This window comes from Rissa tridactyla, chromosome 28 (assembly GCF_028500815.1).
Source record: "Rissa tridactyla isolate bRisTri1 chromosome 28, bRisTri1.patW.cur.20221130, whole genome shotgun sequence".
In the NCBI taxonomy this organism is placed as follows: Eukaryota; Metazoa; Chordata; class Aves; order Charadriiformes; family Laridae; genus Rissa; species Rissa tridactyla.
The window spans coordinates 23,039-40,583 of record NC_071493.1 but is presented as its reverse complement, the minus strand read 5'-3'; the positions used below and the strand labels follow the sequence as shown (position 1 = coordinate 40,583).

At 60.6% G+C, this 17,545-nt stretch overlaps 1 protein-coding gene across 1 annotated transcript in view; it reads left to right on the top strand.

Moving 5' to 3' along the window:
* LOC128901790 (DNA-directed RNA polymerase II subunit RPB1-like) overlaps positions 1-17,545 on the top strand; it is a 49,621-nt gene that overhangs the window by 10,842 nt on the left and 21,234 nt on the right. Inside the window, 8 exon segments of the mRNA XM_054183939.1 lie at positions 4,832-5,041; positions 6,134-6,302; positions 7,383-7,477; positions 9,032-9,235; positions 10,238-10,460; positions 11,488-11,671; positions 15,390-15,561; positions 17,010-17,115. Coding sequence (XP_054039914.1) covers positions 4,832-5,041; positions 6,134-6,302; positions 7,383-7,477; positions 9,032-9,235; positions 10,238-10,460; positions 11,488-11,671; positions 15,390-15,561; positions 17,010-17,115 — 1,363 coding nt within the window.

Here is a 17,545-nt window from a genome sequence, read left to right as displayed (position 1 = left end):
GGGGGCCTGGAGGGTGTTCTCAGGCCGTGACGTGGGATTTGGGGGGCCCTGAGGGTGTTCTTGGGCCGTGCCGTGGGATTCTGGGGGGGATTTTGGGGTGTCCACAGAGGGGTTTTGGGGGCCTGAGGCTGTTCTGGGGCTGTGACGTGGGATTTGGGGGGGATTTTGGGGGACCTGAGGGTGTTCTCGGGCTGTGACGTGGGATTTTGGGGGGCCTGAGGGTGTTCTTTGGCCATTACACGGGATTTGCGGGGCTTGAGGGTGTTCTTGGGCCGTGCCGTGGGATTCTGGGGGGGATTTTGGGGGGCCCGAGGGTGTTCTTGGGCTGTGATGTGGGATTTTGGGGGGCTGGAGAGTGTTCTTGGGCCGTGACGTGGGATTTTGGGGGGCCCAAGGGTGTTCTTTGGCCATTACACGGGATTTGCGGGGCTTGAGGGTGTTCTTGGGCCGTGACGTGGGGTTTGGGGGGGATTTGGGGGCCCTGAGGGTGTTCTCAGGCCGTGACGTGGGATTTTGGGGGGCCCTGAGGGTGTTCTTGGGCCGTGCCGTGGGATTTGGGGGGGATTTTGGGGGGCTGGAGGCTGTTCTCAGGCCGTGACGTGGGATTTGGGGGCCCTGAGGGTGTTCTCAGGCCGTGACGTGGGATTTTGGGGGGCCCTGAGGGTGTTCTCAGGCCGTGACGTGGGATTTGGGAGGGATTTTGGGGGACCTGAGGGTGTTCTTGGGCCGTGACGTGGGATTTTGGGGGGCCCGAGGGTGTTCTTTGGCCATTACACGGGGTTTTGGGGGCCTGAGGGTGTCCTTGGGCCGTGACATGGGATTTGGGGGGGATTTGGGGGGCCCTGAGGGTGTTCTTGGGCCGTGCCGTGGGATTCTGGGGGGGGGGATTTTGGGGTGTCCACAGAGGGGTTTTGGGGGCCTGAGGCTGTTCTGGGGCTGTGACGTGGGATTTGGGGGGGATTTTGGGGGACCTGAGGGTGTTCTTGGGCTGTGATGTGGGATTTTGGGGGGCTGGAGAGTGTTCTTGGGCCGTGACGTGGGATTTTGGGGGGCCCAAGGGTGTTCTTTGGCCATTACACGGGATTTGCGGGGCTTGAGGGTGTTCTTGGGCCGTGACGTGGGGTTTGGGGGGGATTTGGGGGCCCTGAGGGTGTTCTCAGGCCGTGACGTGGGATTTTGGGGGGCCCTGAGGGTGTTCTTGGGCCGTGCCGTGGGATTCTGGGGGGGATTTTGGGGTGTCCACAGAGGGGTTTTGGGGGCCTGAGGCTGTTCTGGGGCTGTGACGTGGGATTTGGGGGGGATTTTGGGGGGCCTGAGGGTGTTCTTTGGCCATTACACGGGATTTGCGGGGCTTGAGGGTGTTCTTGGGCCGTGCCGTGGGATTCTGGGGGGGGATTTTGGGGGGCCCGAGGGTGTTCTTGGGCTGTGACGTGGGATTTTGGGGGGCCCAAGGGTGTTCTTGGGCCGTGACGTGGGATTTTGGGGGGCCTGAGGGTGTTCTCAGGCCGTGACATGGGATTTTGGGGGGCCTGAGGGTGTTCTTTGGCCATTACACGGGATTTGGGGGGCTTGAGGGTGTTCTCGGGCCGTGACGTGGGATTTGGGGGGCCCTGAGGGTGTTCTTGGGCCGTGCCGTGGGATTCTGGGGGGGATTTTGGGGTGTCCACAGAGGGGTTTTGGGGGCCTGAGGCTGTTCTGGGGCTGTGACGTGGGATTTGGGGGGGATTTTGGGGGGCCTGAGGGTGTTCTTTGGCCATTACACGGGATTTGCGGGGCTTGAGGGTGTTCTTGGGCCGTGCCGTGGGATTCTGGGGGGGATTTTGGGGGGCCCGAGGGTGTTCTTGGGCTGTGACGTGGGATTTTGGGGGGCCCAAGGGTGTTCTTGGGCCGTGACGTGGGATTTTGGGGGGCCCAAGGGTGTTCTCAGGCCGTGACATGGGATTTTGGGGGGCCTGAGGGTGTTCTTTGGCCATTACACGGGATTTGGGGGGCTTGAGGGTGTTCTTAGGCCGTGACGTGGGATTTGGGGGGCCCTGAGGGTGTTCTTGGGCCGTGCCGTGGGATTCTGGGGGGGATTTTGGGGTGTCCACAGAGGGGTTTTGGGGGGGCTGAGGGTGTTCTCGGGCCGTGACGTGGGATTTGGGGGGGATTTTGGGGGGCCCGAGGGTGTTCTTGGGCTGTGACGTGGGATTTTGGGGGGCCTGAGGGTGTTCTTGGGCCGTGACGTGGGATGTGGGGGGGATTTGGGGGGCCCTGAGGGTGTCCTTGGGCCGTGACGTGGGATTTGGGGGGGATTTGGGGGGCCCGAGGGTGTTCTTGGGCCGTGACGTGGGATTTGGGGGGCATTTTGGGGGGCCTGAGGGGGTCCCTGGGCTGTAACATGGGATTTGGGGGGGATTTTGGGGTCTCCGTGCCCCATAGGAAGGATTTTGGGGTATTTTGAGGTATTTTGGGGTTGTGGTGGGAGCTTTTTGGGGCCGTTACAGGGTCCCCTTGACCCACGGAAAGGTTTTGGGGGCATTTTGGGGCATTTTTATGTGTGTATTTGAGGGGGTTTTGGGGCTGTGGTGGGAGGATTTGGGGCCCTTGTGGGTTCTCCTTGACCAGAAGAGAGATTTTTTGGGGGTATTTTGAGGTATTTTATGGGTATTTTGAGGTATTTTATGGGTATTTTGGGGCTGTGGTGGGAGGTTTTGGGGCCCTTTTGTGTTCTGCTTGCCCCATAGAAAGGTTTTGGGGGTATTTTGAGGCATTTTTTGGCGTCTTTGAGGTGATTTTGGGACTGTGGCGGGAGGTTTTGGGGCCTTTATGGGGTCTCCTTGCCCCATAGAAAAAATCTTGGGGTATTTTGAGGCATTTTGGGGGTATTTTGAGGCATTTTGGGGCTGGATTGGGGAGGCTTGGGATCTTTATGGGGCCTCCTTGCTCAGCAGGAAGATTTTTGGGGTGTTTTGGGGCGTTTTTGGGCTGCGCTGGGGAGATTTTGGGGGTCCTTGGGGGTTCTCCTTGGCCCATAGAAAGATTTTTTTGGGGTATTTTGAGGTATTCTGGGGCATTTTTGGGCTGTGGTGGGAGGTTTTGGGGTCCTTGTGGGGTCTCCTTGTCCCATAGAAAGGTTTTTGGTGTATTTTGAGGCATTTTTGGGGGTATTTGAGGTGGTTTTGGGGCTGTGGCGGGAGGTTTTGGGGCCTTTTTGGCGTCTCCTTGACCCACAGGAAGCTTTTTGGGGCATTTTGAGGCATTTTTGGGCTGGGCTGGGGAGGTTTTGGGGTCTTTTGGGGGTCTCCTTGGCCCATTTGGGCTGTTTTGAAGTATTTTTGGGGCTATTTGGAGGCATTTGGGGGCTGTGGCGGGGAGGATTTGAGGCCCTTATGGGTTCTCCTTGCCCCACGGGAAGGTTTTTGGGTATTTTGAGGCATTTTTGGGCTATTTTGGGGCTGTGGTGGGGAGGATTTGGGGCCCTTATGGGTTCTCCTTAACCCATAGAAAGGTTTTTGGGGTATTTTGAGGCATTTTTTGGCGTATTTGAGGTGGTTTTGGGGCTGTGGTGGGGAGGATTTAGGGCCCTTATGGGTTCTTAACCCATAGAAAGGTTTTTGGGGTATTTTGAGGCATTTTTGGCGTATTCAAGGTGGTTTTGGGGCTGTGGCGGGAGGATTTGGGGCCCTTATGGGTTCTCCTTAACCCATAGAAAGGTTTTTGGGGTATTTTGAGGCATTTTTTGGCGTATTTGAGGTGGTTTTGGGGCTGTGGCGGGAGGTTTTGGGGCCTTTATGGGGTCTCCTTGCCCCATAGAAAAGTTTTTTGTGTATTTTGAGGCATTTTTGGGGGTATTTGAGGTGGTTTTGGGGCTGTGGTGGGAGGTTTTGGGGTCTTTTGGGGTTCTCCTTGGCCCATTTGGGTTGTTTTGAAGTATTTTGGGGCTATTTGGAGGCATTTGGGGGCTGTGGCGGGGAGGATTTGAGGCCCTTATGGGTTCTCCTTGCCCCACGGGAAGGTTTTTGGGTATTTTGAGGCATTTTTGGGCTATTTTGGGGCTGTGGTGGGGAGGATTTGGGGCCCTTATGGGTTCTCCTTAACCCATAGAAAGGTTTTTGGGGTATTTTGAGGCATTTTTTGGCGTATTTGAGGTGGTTTTGGGGCTGTGGTGGGGAGGATTTAGGGCCCTTATGGGTTCTTAACCCATAGAAAGGTTTTTTGTGTATTTTGAGGCATTTTTGGCGTATTCAAGGTGGTTTTGGGGCTGTGGCGGGAGGATTTGGGGCCCTTATGGGTTCTCCTTAACCCATAGAAAGGTTTTTGGGGTATTTTGAGGCATTTTTTGGCGTATTTGAGGTGGTTTTGGGGCTGTGGCGGGAGGTTTTGGGGCCTTTATGGGGTCTCCTTGCCCCATAGAAAAGTTTTTTGTGTATTTTGAGGCATTTTTGGGGGTATTTGAGGTGGTTTTGGGGCTGTGGTGGGAGGTTTTGGGGTCTTTTGGGGTTCTCCTTGGCCCATTTGGGTTGTTTTGAAGTATTTTGGGGCTATTTGGAGGCATTTGGGGGCTGTGGCGGGGAGGATTTGAGGCCCTTACGGGTTCTCCGTGCCCCACGGGAAGGTTTTGGGGGTCTTTTGAGGCCTTTTTGGGGTGTAACAGAGAGATTTTGGGGGGTCCTCGGGGGTTCTCCTTGCCCCACCCGTGAGATTTTGAAGCGCTTTTGGGGCCGCGCTGGGAGTTTTTTGGGGTGTCCTCTCCTGGCTGGGGGGTGTTGGGTGTTTGGGGGGGGGGGTGTTCCCCCTCGGTGGGGGTTTTTTTGGGGTGCTGACGGGGTGTCCCCCGCCCCACCTGCAGGGGGAGGTGATGAACCTGCTGATGTTCCTCTCGACGTGGGACGGGAAGGTGCCCCAACCCGCCATCCTGAAGCCCCGGCCCCTCTGGACGGGGAAGCAGATCTTCTCCCTCATCATCCCCGGCCACATCAACTGCATCCGCACCCACAGCACCCACCCCGACGACGAGGACAGCGGGCCCTACAAGCACATCTCCCCCGGGGACACCAAGGTGCTGGGGGGGGGGTCTTGGGTGGCTGATGGGGGCTCGGGTGGTGGGAGACCCTCCAGGACCCCCAAACCCCCTCCCCAGATGCCTCCTGGGACCCCCTGGAGCTCTCCAGGACCCCCAAACCCTCCTGAAATGTGTCTTGAGGGATCCCCAAAGCCCTTCAGGACCCTCAAACCTTCCCCAGATGCCTCCTGGGACCCACTGGAGCCCTCCAGGGCCCTTGAACCGTCCCCAGATGCCTCCTGGAGACCCCCAAAGTCCTCCAGGACCCCCCAAACCCTCCCCAGATGCCTCCTGGAGACCCCCAAAGTCCTCCAGGACCCCCCAAACCCTCCCCAGATGCCTCCTGGAGACCCCCAAAGTCCTCCAGGACCCCCCAAACCCTCCCCAGATGCCTCCTGGAGACCCCCAAAGCCCTTCAGGACCCCCAAACCCTCCCCAGATGCCTCCTGGGACCCAGTGGAGCCCTCCGGGACCCCCAAACCCTCCCTAGATGCCTCCTGGAGACCCCCAAAGTCCTCCAGGACCCCCCAAACCCTCCCCAGATGCCTCCTGGAGACCCCCAAAGTCCTCCAGGACCCCCCAAACCCTCCCCAGATGCCTCCTGGAGACCCCCAAAGTCCTCCAGGACCCCCCAAACCCTCCCCAGATGCCTCCTGGAGACCCCCAAAGTCCTCCAGGACCCCCCAAACCCTCCCCAGATGCCTCCTGGAGACCCCCAAAGTCCTCCAGGACCCCCCAAACCCTCCCCAGATGCCTCCTGGAGACCCCCAAAGTCCTCCAGGACCCCCCAAACCCTCCCCAGATGCCTCCTGGAGACCCCCAAAGTCCTCCAGGACCCCCCAAACCCTCTCCAGATGCCTCCTGGAGACCCCCAAAGTCCTCCAGGACCCCCAAACCCTCCCCAGATGCCTCCAGGACCCCCAAACCCTCCCCAGATCACCAGGACACGGAGTCCTTCAGGATGGTTGGATGAAGCATGGTGGTGGTGGGGTGGGGGGACGACAACACGGGATCTCTGGAGATGTGTATTGGGGAGGTCCTGACCGCCCCCCCCCCCCCCCCCCCGCCCCTCCCCACTTTTTTTGGCAGGTGATCGTGGAGAACGGGGAGCTGATCATGGGCATCCTCTGCAAAAAGTCGCTGGGGACCTCGGCGGGGTCCTTGGTCCACATCTCCTACCTGGAGATGGGCCACGACACCACCCGCCTCTTCTACAGCAACATCCAGACCGTCATCAACAACTGGCTCCTCATCGAGGGTCCGTGGGGCCTGGGGGGGGGGGAAATGGGGACGGGACACCCGGGGCGGGGGGGATGGGACATCTGGGGACCTTCTCAGCCCGTGTCCCCCGTCTGGGGACCTTCTCAGGCCCCGTCTTTGAGGAGCAAGAGGGGACTTGGGTGTGGGGGGGGCCCTTGGACCCCTTTCTGCAGGACAACAGGGACCTGGGTATCTCGGGGGGGTCCTTGGACCCTCATTTTTGGGGACAACGGGGGTCCCAGGTGTCTTGGGTGGGGTTGGACCCACTTTCTTGGCACCAGGAGGACCTTGTTGTCCATGGTGGGGGTCTTGGACCCCCTTTTTTGGGGACAACAAGGGACCCGGGTGTCTTGGTGGGGTCCTTGGACCCTCAATTTTGGGGACAACGGGGATCCCAGGTGTCCATGGAGGGGTCTTGGGCCCCCTTTTATGGGGACAACGGGGGTCTCGGGTGTCTTGGGGGGGTCTTGGACTCCCTTTCTTGGCACCGGGAGGACCTTGGTGTCCTTGTGGGGGTCTTGGACCCCCTTTTTTGGGGACAACAGGGGCCTCAGGTATCCATGGGGGGGTCTTGGTCCCCCTTTTTTGGGGACAATGGGGGTCCCAGGTGTCTTGGGGGGGGTCTTGGACCCCGTTTTTGGCACCAGGAGGACCTTGTTGTCCATGGGGGGGTTTTGGACCCCATTTTTTGGGGGACAGCGGGAGTCCCAGGTGTCTTGGGGGGGTCTTGGACCCCCTTTCTCGGCACCAGGAGGACCTTGTTGTCCTTGGGGGGGTCTTGGACCCCCTTTCTTGGGGACAACGGGGGTCCCAGGTGTCTGGGGGGCGTCTTGCACCCCCTTTTTGGCACCAGGAGGACCTTGTTGTCCCTGGGGGGGGGTCTGGACCCCCAATGGGGACCCCCATTTCTGCCCCACGGTCCTGGGTATCTCCCCTGGCTTCAGGAGGACGTGGCAGAAGGTCGGGTTTGGGGCTCGGGACACCTCTTTTTTCGGGGGGGTTGGGGGGGGGGGGGTCACACCCTGAGGTGGGGAGCACCCACCTGACCGCCCCCCCCCCCCACTTTGCCCCCCCCCAGGTCACACTATCGGCATCGGGGACTCCATCGCCGACGCAAAGACCTACCAGGACATCCAGAACACCATCAAGAAGGCCAAGCAGGACGTCATCGAGGTGGGCTGGGGGGGGGGGTCCTGGGGGGGCCTCCTTGAGTTTTTAGGGGGCTCCTCGGGGTTTTTTTTTTGGGGGGGGGAGGGGCCCTGAGTGATTTTGGGGGTTCCTTTCATGGTGGGGCGCTGCGGGATTTTGGGGGTCGACGGGGTGGAGTCGAGGGTCCCTGTGGTGCTCGGCGTCTCCCAGCGCATCGGGGGGGGGGGGGGACCTCCAAGGGGGGGGGGGTGGGTTTTGGGGGGGGGGGGTGGTGTGTGTTTCCCAAAGTTTCGGGGACACCCCCCTCCCCCCTCGGCGCTCTCCGGGGTTTTGGGGTGCCCCTGGAGGGGGTTTTAGGGGGGTTTTGGAACGTCCGTCGCCATCTTGGAGCGTTTTAGGGAGCCCCCGGCGATACCAGGACGGTTTCGGGGTGGCCCCAGTTCCCCGAGGACATTTTGGGGTGCCCCCCCCGGGTTTTGAGGTGTCCCCACTTCCCCCAGGACGTTTTGGGGTGCTCTCTGGACTTTTGGGGTGCTCTCTGGACTTTTGGGGTGTCCCCGGGTCCCCGAGGACATTTTGGGGTGCTCCTCAGGGTTTTGGATCATGACCAGTGACCCCAGGACATTTTGGGGTGTCCCCAGTTCCCCAGGGACATTTTGGGGTGCTCCTCAGGGTTTTGGGGTGTCCCCGGTTCCTCCAGGACATTTTGGGGTGTCCCCAGTTCCCCAGGGACATTTTGGGGTGCTCCTCAGGGTTTTGAGGTGTCCCCAGTTCCCCAGTGACATTTTGGGGTGTCCCCAGTTCCCCAGGGACATTTTGGGGTGCTCCTCAGGGTTTTGGGGTGTCCCCAGTTCCCCAATGACATTTTGGGGTGTCCCCAGTTCCGCGAGGACATTTTGGGGTGTCCCCAGTTCTGCGAGGACATTTTGGGGTGCTCCTCAGGGTTTTGAGGTGTCCCCAGTTCCCCAGGGACATTTTGGGGTGTCCCCAGTTCCCCAGGGACATTTTGGGGTGCTCCTCAGGGTTTTGGGGTGTCCCCGGTTCCTCCAGGACATTTTGGGGTGTCCCCAGGTCCCCGAGGACATTTTGGGGTGCTTCTCAGGGTTTTGAGGTGTCCCCAGTTCCCCAGTGACATTTTGGGGTGTCCCCAGTTCCCCAGGGACATTTTGGGGTGCTCCTCAGGGTTTTGGGGTGTCCCCAGTTCCCCAATGACATTTTGGGGTGTCCCCAGTTCCGCGAGGACATTTTGGGGTGTCCCCAGGTCCCTGAGGACATTTTGGGGCGCTCCTCAGGGTTTTGGGGCGTCCCCGGTTCCTCCAGGACATTTTGGGGTGTCCCCAGTTCCCCAGGGCCATTTTGGGGTGCTCCCCGCTTCGTCGGAGTGTCCCCACCGATGCGGGCAGGGTTTTGGGGAGGCCCCCAGCCCCTCTGGGACGCTTTTGGGGTCCCCCCCCACGGTTGGGTTCCATCCCTTCCACCTCCCCCCACCCTGCCCTGACACCCCGGGGTGCTCCTGGGGGTTTTGGGGTGCCCCGGTGACATTTTTTTTTCGGGGGGGGGGGGGCGGTGGGGTGGCAGGTCATCGAGAAGGCCCACAACAACGAGCTGGAGCCCACCCCGGGCAACACCCTGCGCCAGACCTTCGAGAACCAGGTCAACCGTATCCTCAACGACGCCCGGGACAAGACGGGTTCCTCCGCCCAAAAATCCCTCTCCGAGTACAACAACTTCAAGTCCATGGTGGTCTCGGGCGCCAAAGGCTCCAAGATCAACATCTCCCAGGTCTTGAGGGGCTTCTATGGGGTCTCGGGGGGCTTCTGTGGGGTCTCCAGGGGGTGCCAGGAGGATCTCCGTGGGGTTTGGGAGGGTCCCTGTGGGGTTTTGTAGACCTCTGTGGGGTCTTCTTGGGGGTCTGTGTTGGGGTTGGGCACCAGGAGCTCCAAGGTCAACATCTCCCAGGTCTTGGGGGGCACTACGGGGTCTTCAGGGGTTTCTGTGGGGTCTCGAGGAGGTGCCAGGAGGATCTCTGTGGGGTTTGGGAGGGTCCCTGTGGGGTTTTGTAGACCTCTGTGGGGTCTTCTTGGGGTTCTGTGGGTGTGTTGGGCACCAGGAGCTCCATGATGAAGATCTCCCAGATGTTCTGGGCCTCCTTAGGGGCCCCTGGGATGTTTCCTATGGGGTTCTGGGATTCCTGTGGGGTCTGGTGGGACCAGGGTGATCTCTGGGGGGGTTCCTATGGGGTCTGGGGCATCCCTGTGGGGTGTGGGGGGCCCCACAAGTCATCACGATGGTACACGTTGATGATGGCCTCCAAGATGAAGATCTCCCAGATGTTGTGGGGCTCCTTAGGGGCCCTCAGGATGTTCCCTATGGGGTCTGTAGGGGTTCCTCTGGGGTCTGGGCCATTCCTATGGGTGTGGGGGGCCCCATAAGTCATCATGATGGTCCATGTTGACCTTGGCCTCCAAGATGAAGATCTCCCAGATGTTCTGGGGCTCCTTAGGGGACCCCTGGGACGTTCCCTATGGGGTCTGGTGGGACCAGGGTGATCTCTGGGGGGGTTCCTCTGGGGTCTGGGCCATCCCTGTGGGGTGTGGGGGGCCCCACAAGTCATCACGATGGTCCACGTTGACGTTGGCCTCCAAGATGAAGATCTCCCAGATGTTGTGGGGCTCCTTAGGGGACCCCCGGGACGTTCCCTATGGGGCCGGTTGACGATGATGAGGTCTAGGGCTATCCCTGGCTTCCCCGCCCCACTTCTCATGTGTCCCCATCTCCCCATAGGTCATCGCGGTGGTGGGGCAGCAGAACGTGGAAGGCAAACGCATCCCCTTCGGGTTCAAACATCGCACCCTGCCCCACTTCATCAAGGACGACTACGGGCCCGAGAGCCGGGGCTTCGTGGAGAACTCCTACCTGGCGGGGCTGACCCCCACCGAGTTCTTCTTCCACGCCATGGGGGGCCGCGAGGGTCTCATCGACACCGCCGTCAAGACGGCCGAGACGGGTCAGCCCCACGTATTCTCTCCCCTGCCCTGCCCCACATCTTGTTGTAGGGTGGCACCCTCAGAGCCCCCCCAAACCCTCCCCAAATGCCTCCTGGAGACCCCCCCCAAAGCTCTCCAGGACCCCCGAACCCTCCCCAGATGCCTCCTGGGACCCACTGGAGCCCTCCAGGAACCCCAAACCCTCCCCAGATGCCTCCTGGAGACCCCCAAAGCCCTTCGGGACCCCCAAACCCTCCCCAGATGCCTCCTGGAGACCCCCAAAGCCCTTCAGGACCCCCGAACCCTCCCCAGATGCCTCCTGAAGAACAGGCCAAAGCCCTCCGGGACCCCCAAGCCCTCCCCAGATGCCTCCTGGAGACCACCCAAAGCCCTCCGGGACCCCCAAGCCCTCCCCAGATGCCTCTTGGGACCCACTGGAGCCCTCCAGGACCCCCAGATCCTCCCCAGATGCCTCCTGGGACCCACTGGAGTCCTCCAGGAACCCCAAACCCTCCCCAGATGCCTCCTGAAGACCCCCCCAAAGCCCTTCAGGACCCCCAAACACCCCCCACATGCTTCCTGAAGACCCCTCCAAAGCCCTTCAGGACCCCCAAACCCTCCCCAGATGCTTCCTGAAGACCCCCCCAAAGCTCTCTAGGACCCCCAAACCCTCCCCAGATGCCTCCTGGGGATCCCTGAACCCTCCCCAGATACCTCCTGGGACCCACTGGAGCCCTCCAGGACCCCCAAATCCTCCCCAGATGCTTCCTGAAGACCCCCCCAAAGCTCTCTAGGACCCCCATACCCTCCCCAGATGCCTCCTGGGGATCCCTGAACCCTCCCCAGATGCCTCCTGAAGAACCCCAACCCCTCCCCAGATGCCTCCTGAAGAACCCCAAAGCCCTCCGGGTCCCCTGAACCCTGCCCAGATGCCTCCTGAAGAACCCCAAACCCTCCCCAGATGCCTCCAGGTCCCCCCCCCCGTCCCCCCCCCGAGGCTGACGGTGTCCTCGTCCCTTGTCCCCGTCCCCGTCCCCCCCCCGGCAGGGTACATCCAACGGCGGCTGATCAAGTCGATGGAGTCGGTGATGGTGAAGTACGACGCCACGGTGCGCAACTCCATCAACCAGGTGGTTCAGCTGCGCTACGGCGAGGACGGGCTGGCGGGCGAGAGCGTGGAGTTCCAGAACCTGGCCACCCTCAAACCCTCCAACAAGGCCTTCGAGAAGAAGTGAGGGACCTTCCCCACCCCCCCCCCCCCCCACCTCGGCCCCCCCCCAAGGATTGCGGTGGGGCCGGGAGCCACCTGCCCTAGAGCTTTTGACCCATCTCGGGGGCTCCCAGCTGCTCCTTCTGAGGGTTGGAGCCCAGGGTGGTGTCCCCAGGGTGGTGTCCCCAAGGTGCTCCTCACCACACTGGATCCATGGTGGTGTCCCCAAGGTGCTCCTCCCCACCTTGGAGCCCATGGTGGTGTCCCCAGGGTGGTCCTCACCACACTGGACCCATGGTGGTGTCCCCAGGGTGCTTCTCCCCACCTTAGAGCCCATGGTGGGTGTCCCCAGGGTGGTGTCCCCAGGGTGCTCCTCCCCACCTTAGAGCCCAGGGTGGTGTCCCCAGGGTGCTCCTCACCACCTTGGAGCCCATGGTGGTGTCCCCAGGGTGCTCCTCACCACACTGGAGCGATGGTGGTGTCCCCAGGGTGCTCCTCCCCACCTTAGAGCCCATGGTGGTGTCCCAAGGGTGGTGTCTCCAAGGTGCTCCTCACCACGCTGGACCCATGGTGGGTGTCTCCAGGGTGCTCCTCCCCACCTTAGAGCCCAGGGTGGTGTCCCCAGGGTGGTCCTCCCCACCTTGGAGCCCATGGTGGTGTCCCCAGGGTGCTCCTCCCCACCTTAGAGCCCATGGTGGTGTCCCCAGGGTGCTCCTCCCCACCTTGGAGCCCATGGTGGTGTCCCCAGGGTGCTCCTCACCACACTGGAGTGATGGTGGTGTCCCCAGGGTGGTGTCCCCAGGGTGCTCCTCCCCACCTTAGAGCCCCTGGTGGTGTCCCAAGGGTGGTGTCTCCAAGGTGCTCCTCACCACGCTGGACCCATGGTGGGTGTCTCCAGGGTGCTCCTCCCCACCTTAGAGCCCAGGGTGGTGTCCCCAGGGTGCTCCTCCCCACCTTGGAGCCCATGGTGGTGTCCCCAGGGTGCTCCTCACCACCTTGGAGCCCATGGTGGTGTCCCCAACTTGGTCCCTTGGTGGTGTCCCCACGTTGGAGCCCATGGTGGTGTCCCCAAGGTGCTCCTCCCCATCTTGGAGCCCAGGGTGGTGTCCCCAGGGTGGTGTCCCCAGGGTGCTCCTCCCCACCTTAGAGCCCAGGGTGGTGTCCCCAAGCTGTTCTTGCCCCATACGGGTGACATTTTGGTGTCCCCAAGCTGCTCCTGCCCCTCGTAGGTCCCATTTTGGTGTCTCCAAACTGCTCCTGCCCTACGTGGATCCCATTTTGGTGTCCCCAAGCTGTTGTTGCCCCCGTGGGTGACATGTCGGTGTCCCCAAGCTGTTCTTACCCCACATGGGTGACATGTCGGTGTCCCCAAGGTGCTCTTCCTCAACATAGGTCCCGTTTTGGTGTCCCCAAGCTGCTCCTCCCCAAAGTTGGACCCATCTTGGTGTCCCCAAGCTACTTCTCCTCAGCATTGGGTGACATTTTGGTGTCCCCAAGCTACTTCTCCTCAACGTTGGGTGACGTTTTGGTGTCCCCAGGCTACTTCTCCTTAACATGGGTGACATTTTGGTGTCCCTAAGCTATTTCTCCTCAACATTGGGTGACGTTTTGGTGTCCCCAAGCTCTTTTTACCCCACACGGGTGACGTTTTGGTGTCCCCAAACTACTTCTCCTTAACGTGGGTGACATTTTAGTGTCCCCAAGTTATTTCTCTTCAACGTGGGTGACATTTTTGGTGTCCCCAAGCTACTTCTCAACGTTGGGTGACATTTTGGTGTCCCCAGGCTACTTTTCCTTAATGTTGGGTGACATTTTGATGTCCCCAAGCTACTTCTTCTCAACGTTGGGTGACGTTTTGGTGTCCCCAAGTTATTTCTCCTTAACATGGGTGACATTTTGGTGTCCCCAACCTATTTCTCTTCAACGTGGGTGACATTTTTGATGTACCCAAGCTACTTCTCCTCAACGTTGGGTGATGTTTTGGTGTCCCCAAGCTCTTTTCACCCTACACGGGTCCCGTTTTGGTGTCCCCGAGCTACTTCTCCTCAACGTTGGGTGATGTTTTGGTGTCCCCAAGCTCTTTTTACCCCGCACGGGTCCCATTTTGGTGTCCCCAAGCTACTTCTGCTCAACGTTGGGTGATGTTTTGGCGTCCCCAAGCTCTTTTTACCCCACACGGGTCCCGTTTTGGTGTCCCCGAGCTACTTCTCCTCAACGTTGGGTGTTGTTTTGGCGTCCCCAAGCTCTTTTTACCCTACACAGGTCCCATTTTGGTGTCCCCAAGCTACTTCTGCTCAACGTTGGGTGATGTTTTGGTGTCCCCAAGCTCTTTTTACCCTACACGGGTCCCATTTTGGTGTCCCCGAGCTACTTCTGCTCAACGTTGGGTGATGTTTTGGTGTCCCCAAGCTCTTTTCACCCTACACGGGTCCCGTTTTGGTGTCCCCGAGCTACTTCTCCTCAACGTTGGGTGATGTTTTGGTGTCCCCAAGCTCTTTTCACCCCACACGGGTCCCGTTTTGGTGTCCCCAAGCTACTTCTCCCCAGCGTTGGGTGATGTTTTGGCGTCCCCAAGCTCTTTTTACCCTACACGGGTCCCATTTTGGTGTCCCCAAGCTACTTCTCCTCAACGTTGGGTGATGTTTTGGTGTCCCCAAGCTCTTTTTACCCTACACGGGTCCCATTTTGGTGTCCCCGAGCTACTTCTGCTCAACGTTGGGTGATGTTTTGGCGTCCCCAAGCTCTTTTCACCCTACACAGGTCCCATTTTGGTGTCCCCGAGCTACTTCTCCTCAACGTTGGGTGATGTTTTGGCGTCCCCAAGCTCTTTTTACCCTACACGGGTCCCATTGTGATGTCCCCAAGCTACTTCTCCTCAACGTTGGGTGATGTTTTGGCGTCCCTAAGCTCTTTTTACCCTACACGGGTCCCATTTTGGTGTCCCCGAGCTACTTCTCCTCAACGTTGGGTGATGTTTTGGTGTCCCCAAGCTCTTTTTACCCTACACGGGTCCCATTTTGGTGTCCCCAAGCTACTTCTCCTCAACATTGGGTGATGTTTTGGCGTCCCCAAGCTCTTTTTACCCTACACGGGTCCCATTTTGGTGTCCCCGAGCTACTTCTCCTCAACGTTGGGTGATGTTTTGGCGTCCCCAAGCTCTTTTCACCCTACACAGGTCCCATTTTGGTGTCTCCAAGCTACTTCTCCTCAACGTTGGGTGATGTTTTGGCGTCCCCAAGCTCTTTTCACCCTACACGGGTCCCGTTTTGGTGTCCCCAAGCTACTTCTCCTCAACGTTGGGTGATGTTTTGGTGTCCCCAAGCTCTTTTTACCCTACACAGGTCCCATTTTGATGTCCCCAAGCTACTTCTCCTCAACGTTGGGTGATGTTTTGGTGTCCCCAAACTCTTTTCACCCTACACGGGTCCCATTTTGGTGTCTCCAAGCTACTTCTCCTCAACGTTGGGTGATGTTTTGGTGTCCCCAAGCTCTTTTCACCCCACACGGGTCCCATTTTGGTGTCCCCGAGCTACTTCTCCTCGACATTTTGACATCCCCCAGCTGCCGCTTCTCGACGCCGGGTGCCGTTTTGGTGTCCCCAAGCTCTTTTTACCCCATGCGTGTGACGTTTCGCTGCCCCCCCCCCAAGCTGCTCCTCCCCAAAGTTGGACCCACTCCGCCGCCCCCCTTCGCCCGTCTCACCCATGTGTCCCCTGTCCCCCCCCGTCCCCCCTCCCAGATTCAAGTTCGACTACACCAACGAGCGGGCGCTGCGGCGGACGCTGCAGGAGGAGCTGGTGAAGGACATTCTCTCCAACGCCCACATCCAGAACGAGCTGGAGCGCGAGTTCGAGAAGATGCGGGAGGACCGGGAGGTGCTGCGCGTCATCTTCCCCACCGGCGACAGCAAGGTGACGTGTGTCCCCCCCCCAAAAAAAAAACCCCCCCACACACCACACCCCCCCCCGGCACCCAGGGGTGGCCTCCGGGGTCACCCCCTCACCCCTGGGGACGTCCCCGCCGCTGCCACCGTCCCCTCGTTTGGGGGGTGGGCGCGCGACCTGGCGTCGCCCCGGTTTTTTTCAGGGGGGGGGGGACGGACAGGGAGGGGCTCCCCCCCCCGCCCGAGCCGGGAAGTTCTGCCCCCCCCCCCCTCCCACCCTGCCCTAGGTGGCCATTTATGGGGGGCTGCCCCCCGTTTTTGGGGGCGGAGGAGGAGGTTCCGCCCCCCCCCCCCGTTTTCTCACAGGTGCCTATTTTGGGGGGCCGCCCCCCCATTTTTGGGGTGGAGGAGGAGGTTCTGACCCCCCCGCCCCCCACCCCTTGCCTGTAAATGCCCTTTTTGGGGGGCTCCCCCCCCCCGCCGCCCCACTTTTTGGGGTGTAGTAGGAGGTTCCGCCCCCCTTTTCTCACAGGTGCCCGTTTTGGGGGGCTGCCCCCCATTTTTGGGGTATAGCGGGAAGTTTGGACCCCCCCCCCTCCCTTGCCTGGAAGTGTCCATTTTGGGGTGCTGCCCCCCCCCCCCCGACCCCCATTTTTGGGGAGCTGGCAGCCTCTGTCGCCCAAATTCGGGGAAACCAACCCAAAATCTCCCCTTTTTGGTGTCTGTTCACCCACCCCAGGCCTGATTTTGGGGGGGCTGAGCCCTATTTTTGGGGCGCTGCCCCCCCCGGTTTTGGGGTTCTGCCCCCCCCCCTTCCCCTGTTTTTGGGGGTGCAGACCCCTCAGAGCCCTATTTTTGGGTGCAAACCCAGAGTTTTTAGGGTACGGGTATCTCTGGGGCTCCGATTTGGGGGTGCTGAGTCCTGGCCCCCCTATTTTTGGGGTGCTGCCCCCCCCATTTTGGGGTTCTGCCCCCCCCTTCCCCTGTTTTTGGGGGTGCAGACCCCTCAGAGCCCTTATTTTTGGGTGCAAACCCAGAGTTTTTAGGGTGCGCGCACCCCTGGGGCCCTGATTTGGGGGTGCTGAGCCCTGGCCCCCCTATTTTTGGGGTGCTGCCCCCCCCGTTTTGGGGTTCTGCCCCCCCCTTCCCCTGTTTTTGGGGGTGCAGACCCCTCAGAGCCCTTATTTTTGGGTGCAAACCCAGAGTTTTTAGGGTGCGCGCACCCCTGGGGCCCTGATTTCGGGGTGCTGAGTCCTGGCCCCCCTATTTTTGGGGTGCTGCCCCCCCCGTTTTGGGGTTCTGCCCCCCCCTTCCCGTGTTTTTGGGGGTGCAGACCCCTCAGAGCCCTTATTTTTGGGTGCAAACCCAGAGTTTTTAGGGTGCGCGCACCCCTGGGGCCCTGATTTGGGGGTGCTGAGTCCTGGCCCCCCCGTTTTTGGGGTGCTGACCCCCCCGTTTCTCCCCCCCCCCCCCCAGGTGGTGCTCCCCTGTAACCTGCTGCGCATGATCTGGAACGCCCAGAAGATTTTCCACATCAACTCGCGCCTCCCGTCCGACCTGCACCCCGTCAAGGTGGTGGAGGGTGAGTTTTGGGGGGGTCCCAGGGGATCTGGGGACCCCTTAAGAAGGTCTTGGGGGACTTCCGGGACCCCCCCCCCCCCCCGCCCCAGGAAGGTGCTAAGGGACTTGGGGACCCCCCCCCAGGAAGGTCCAAGGGGACCTGGGGTTCCCCCCAGGAAGGTATCGGGGGACTTGGGGATCCCAGTGACCCCCCCAGCAAGGTACTGGCAGACTTGGGGACCCCCCCCCCCCCCCAGGACCCCCAGGAAGGTGTTGGGGGACTTGGGGACACCCCCTCCCCCCCCCAGGAAGGTCCAAGGGGACTTGGAGACCCCCCCCAGGAAGGCGCTGGGGGACTTGGGGACCCCGGTGACCCCCCAGGAGGGTGTTGGGGGACTTGAGGACCCCCAGAAAGGCCTTGGGAAGGCTTGAAGCCCCCCCCAAGAAGGTGC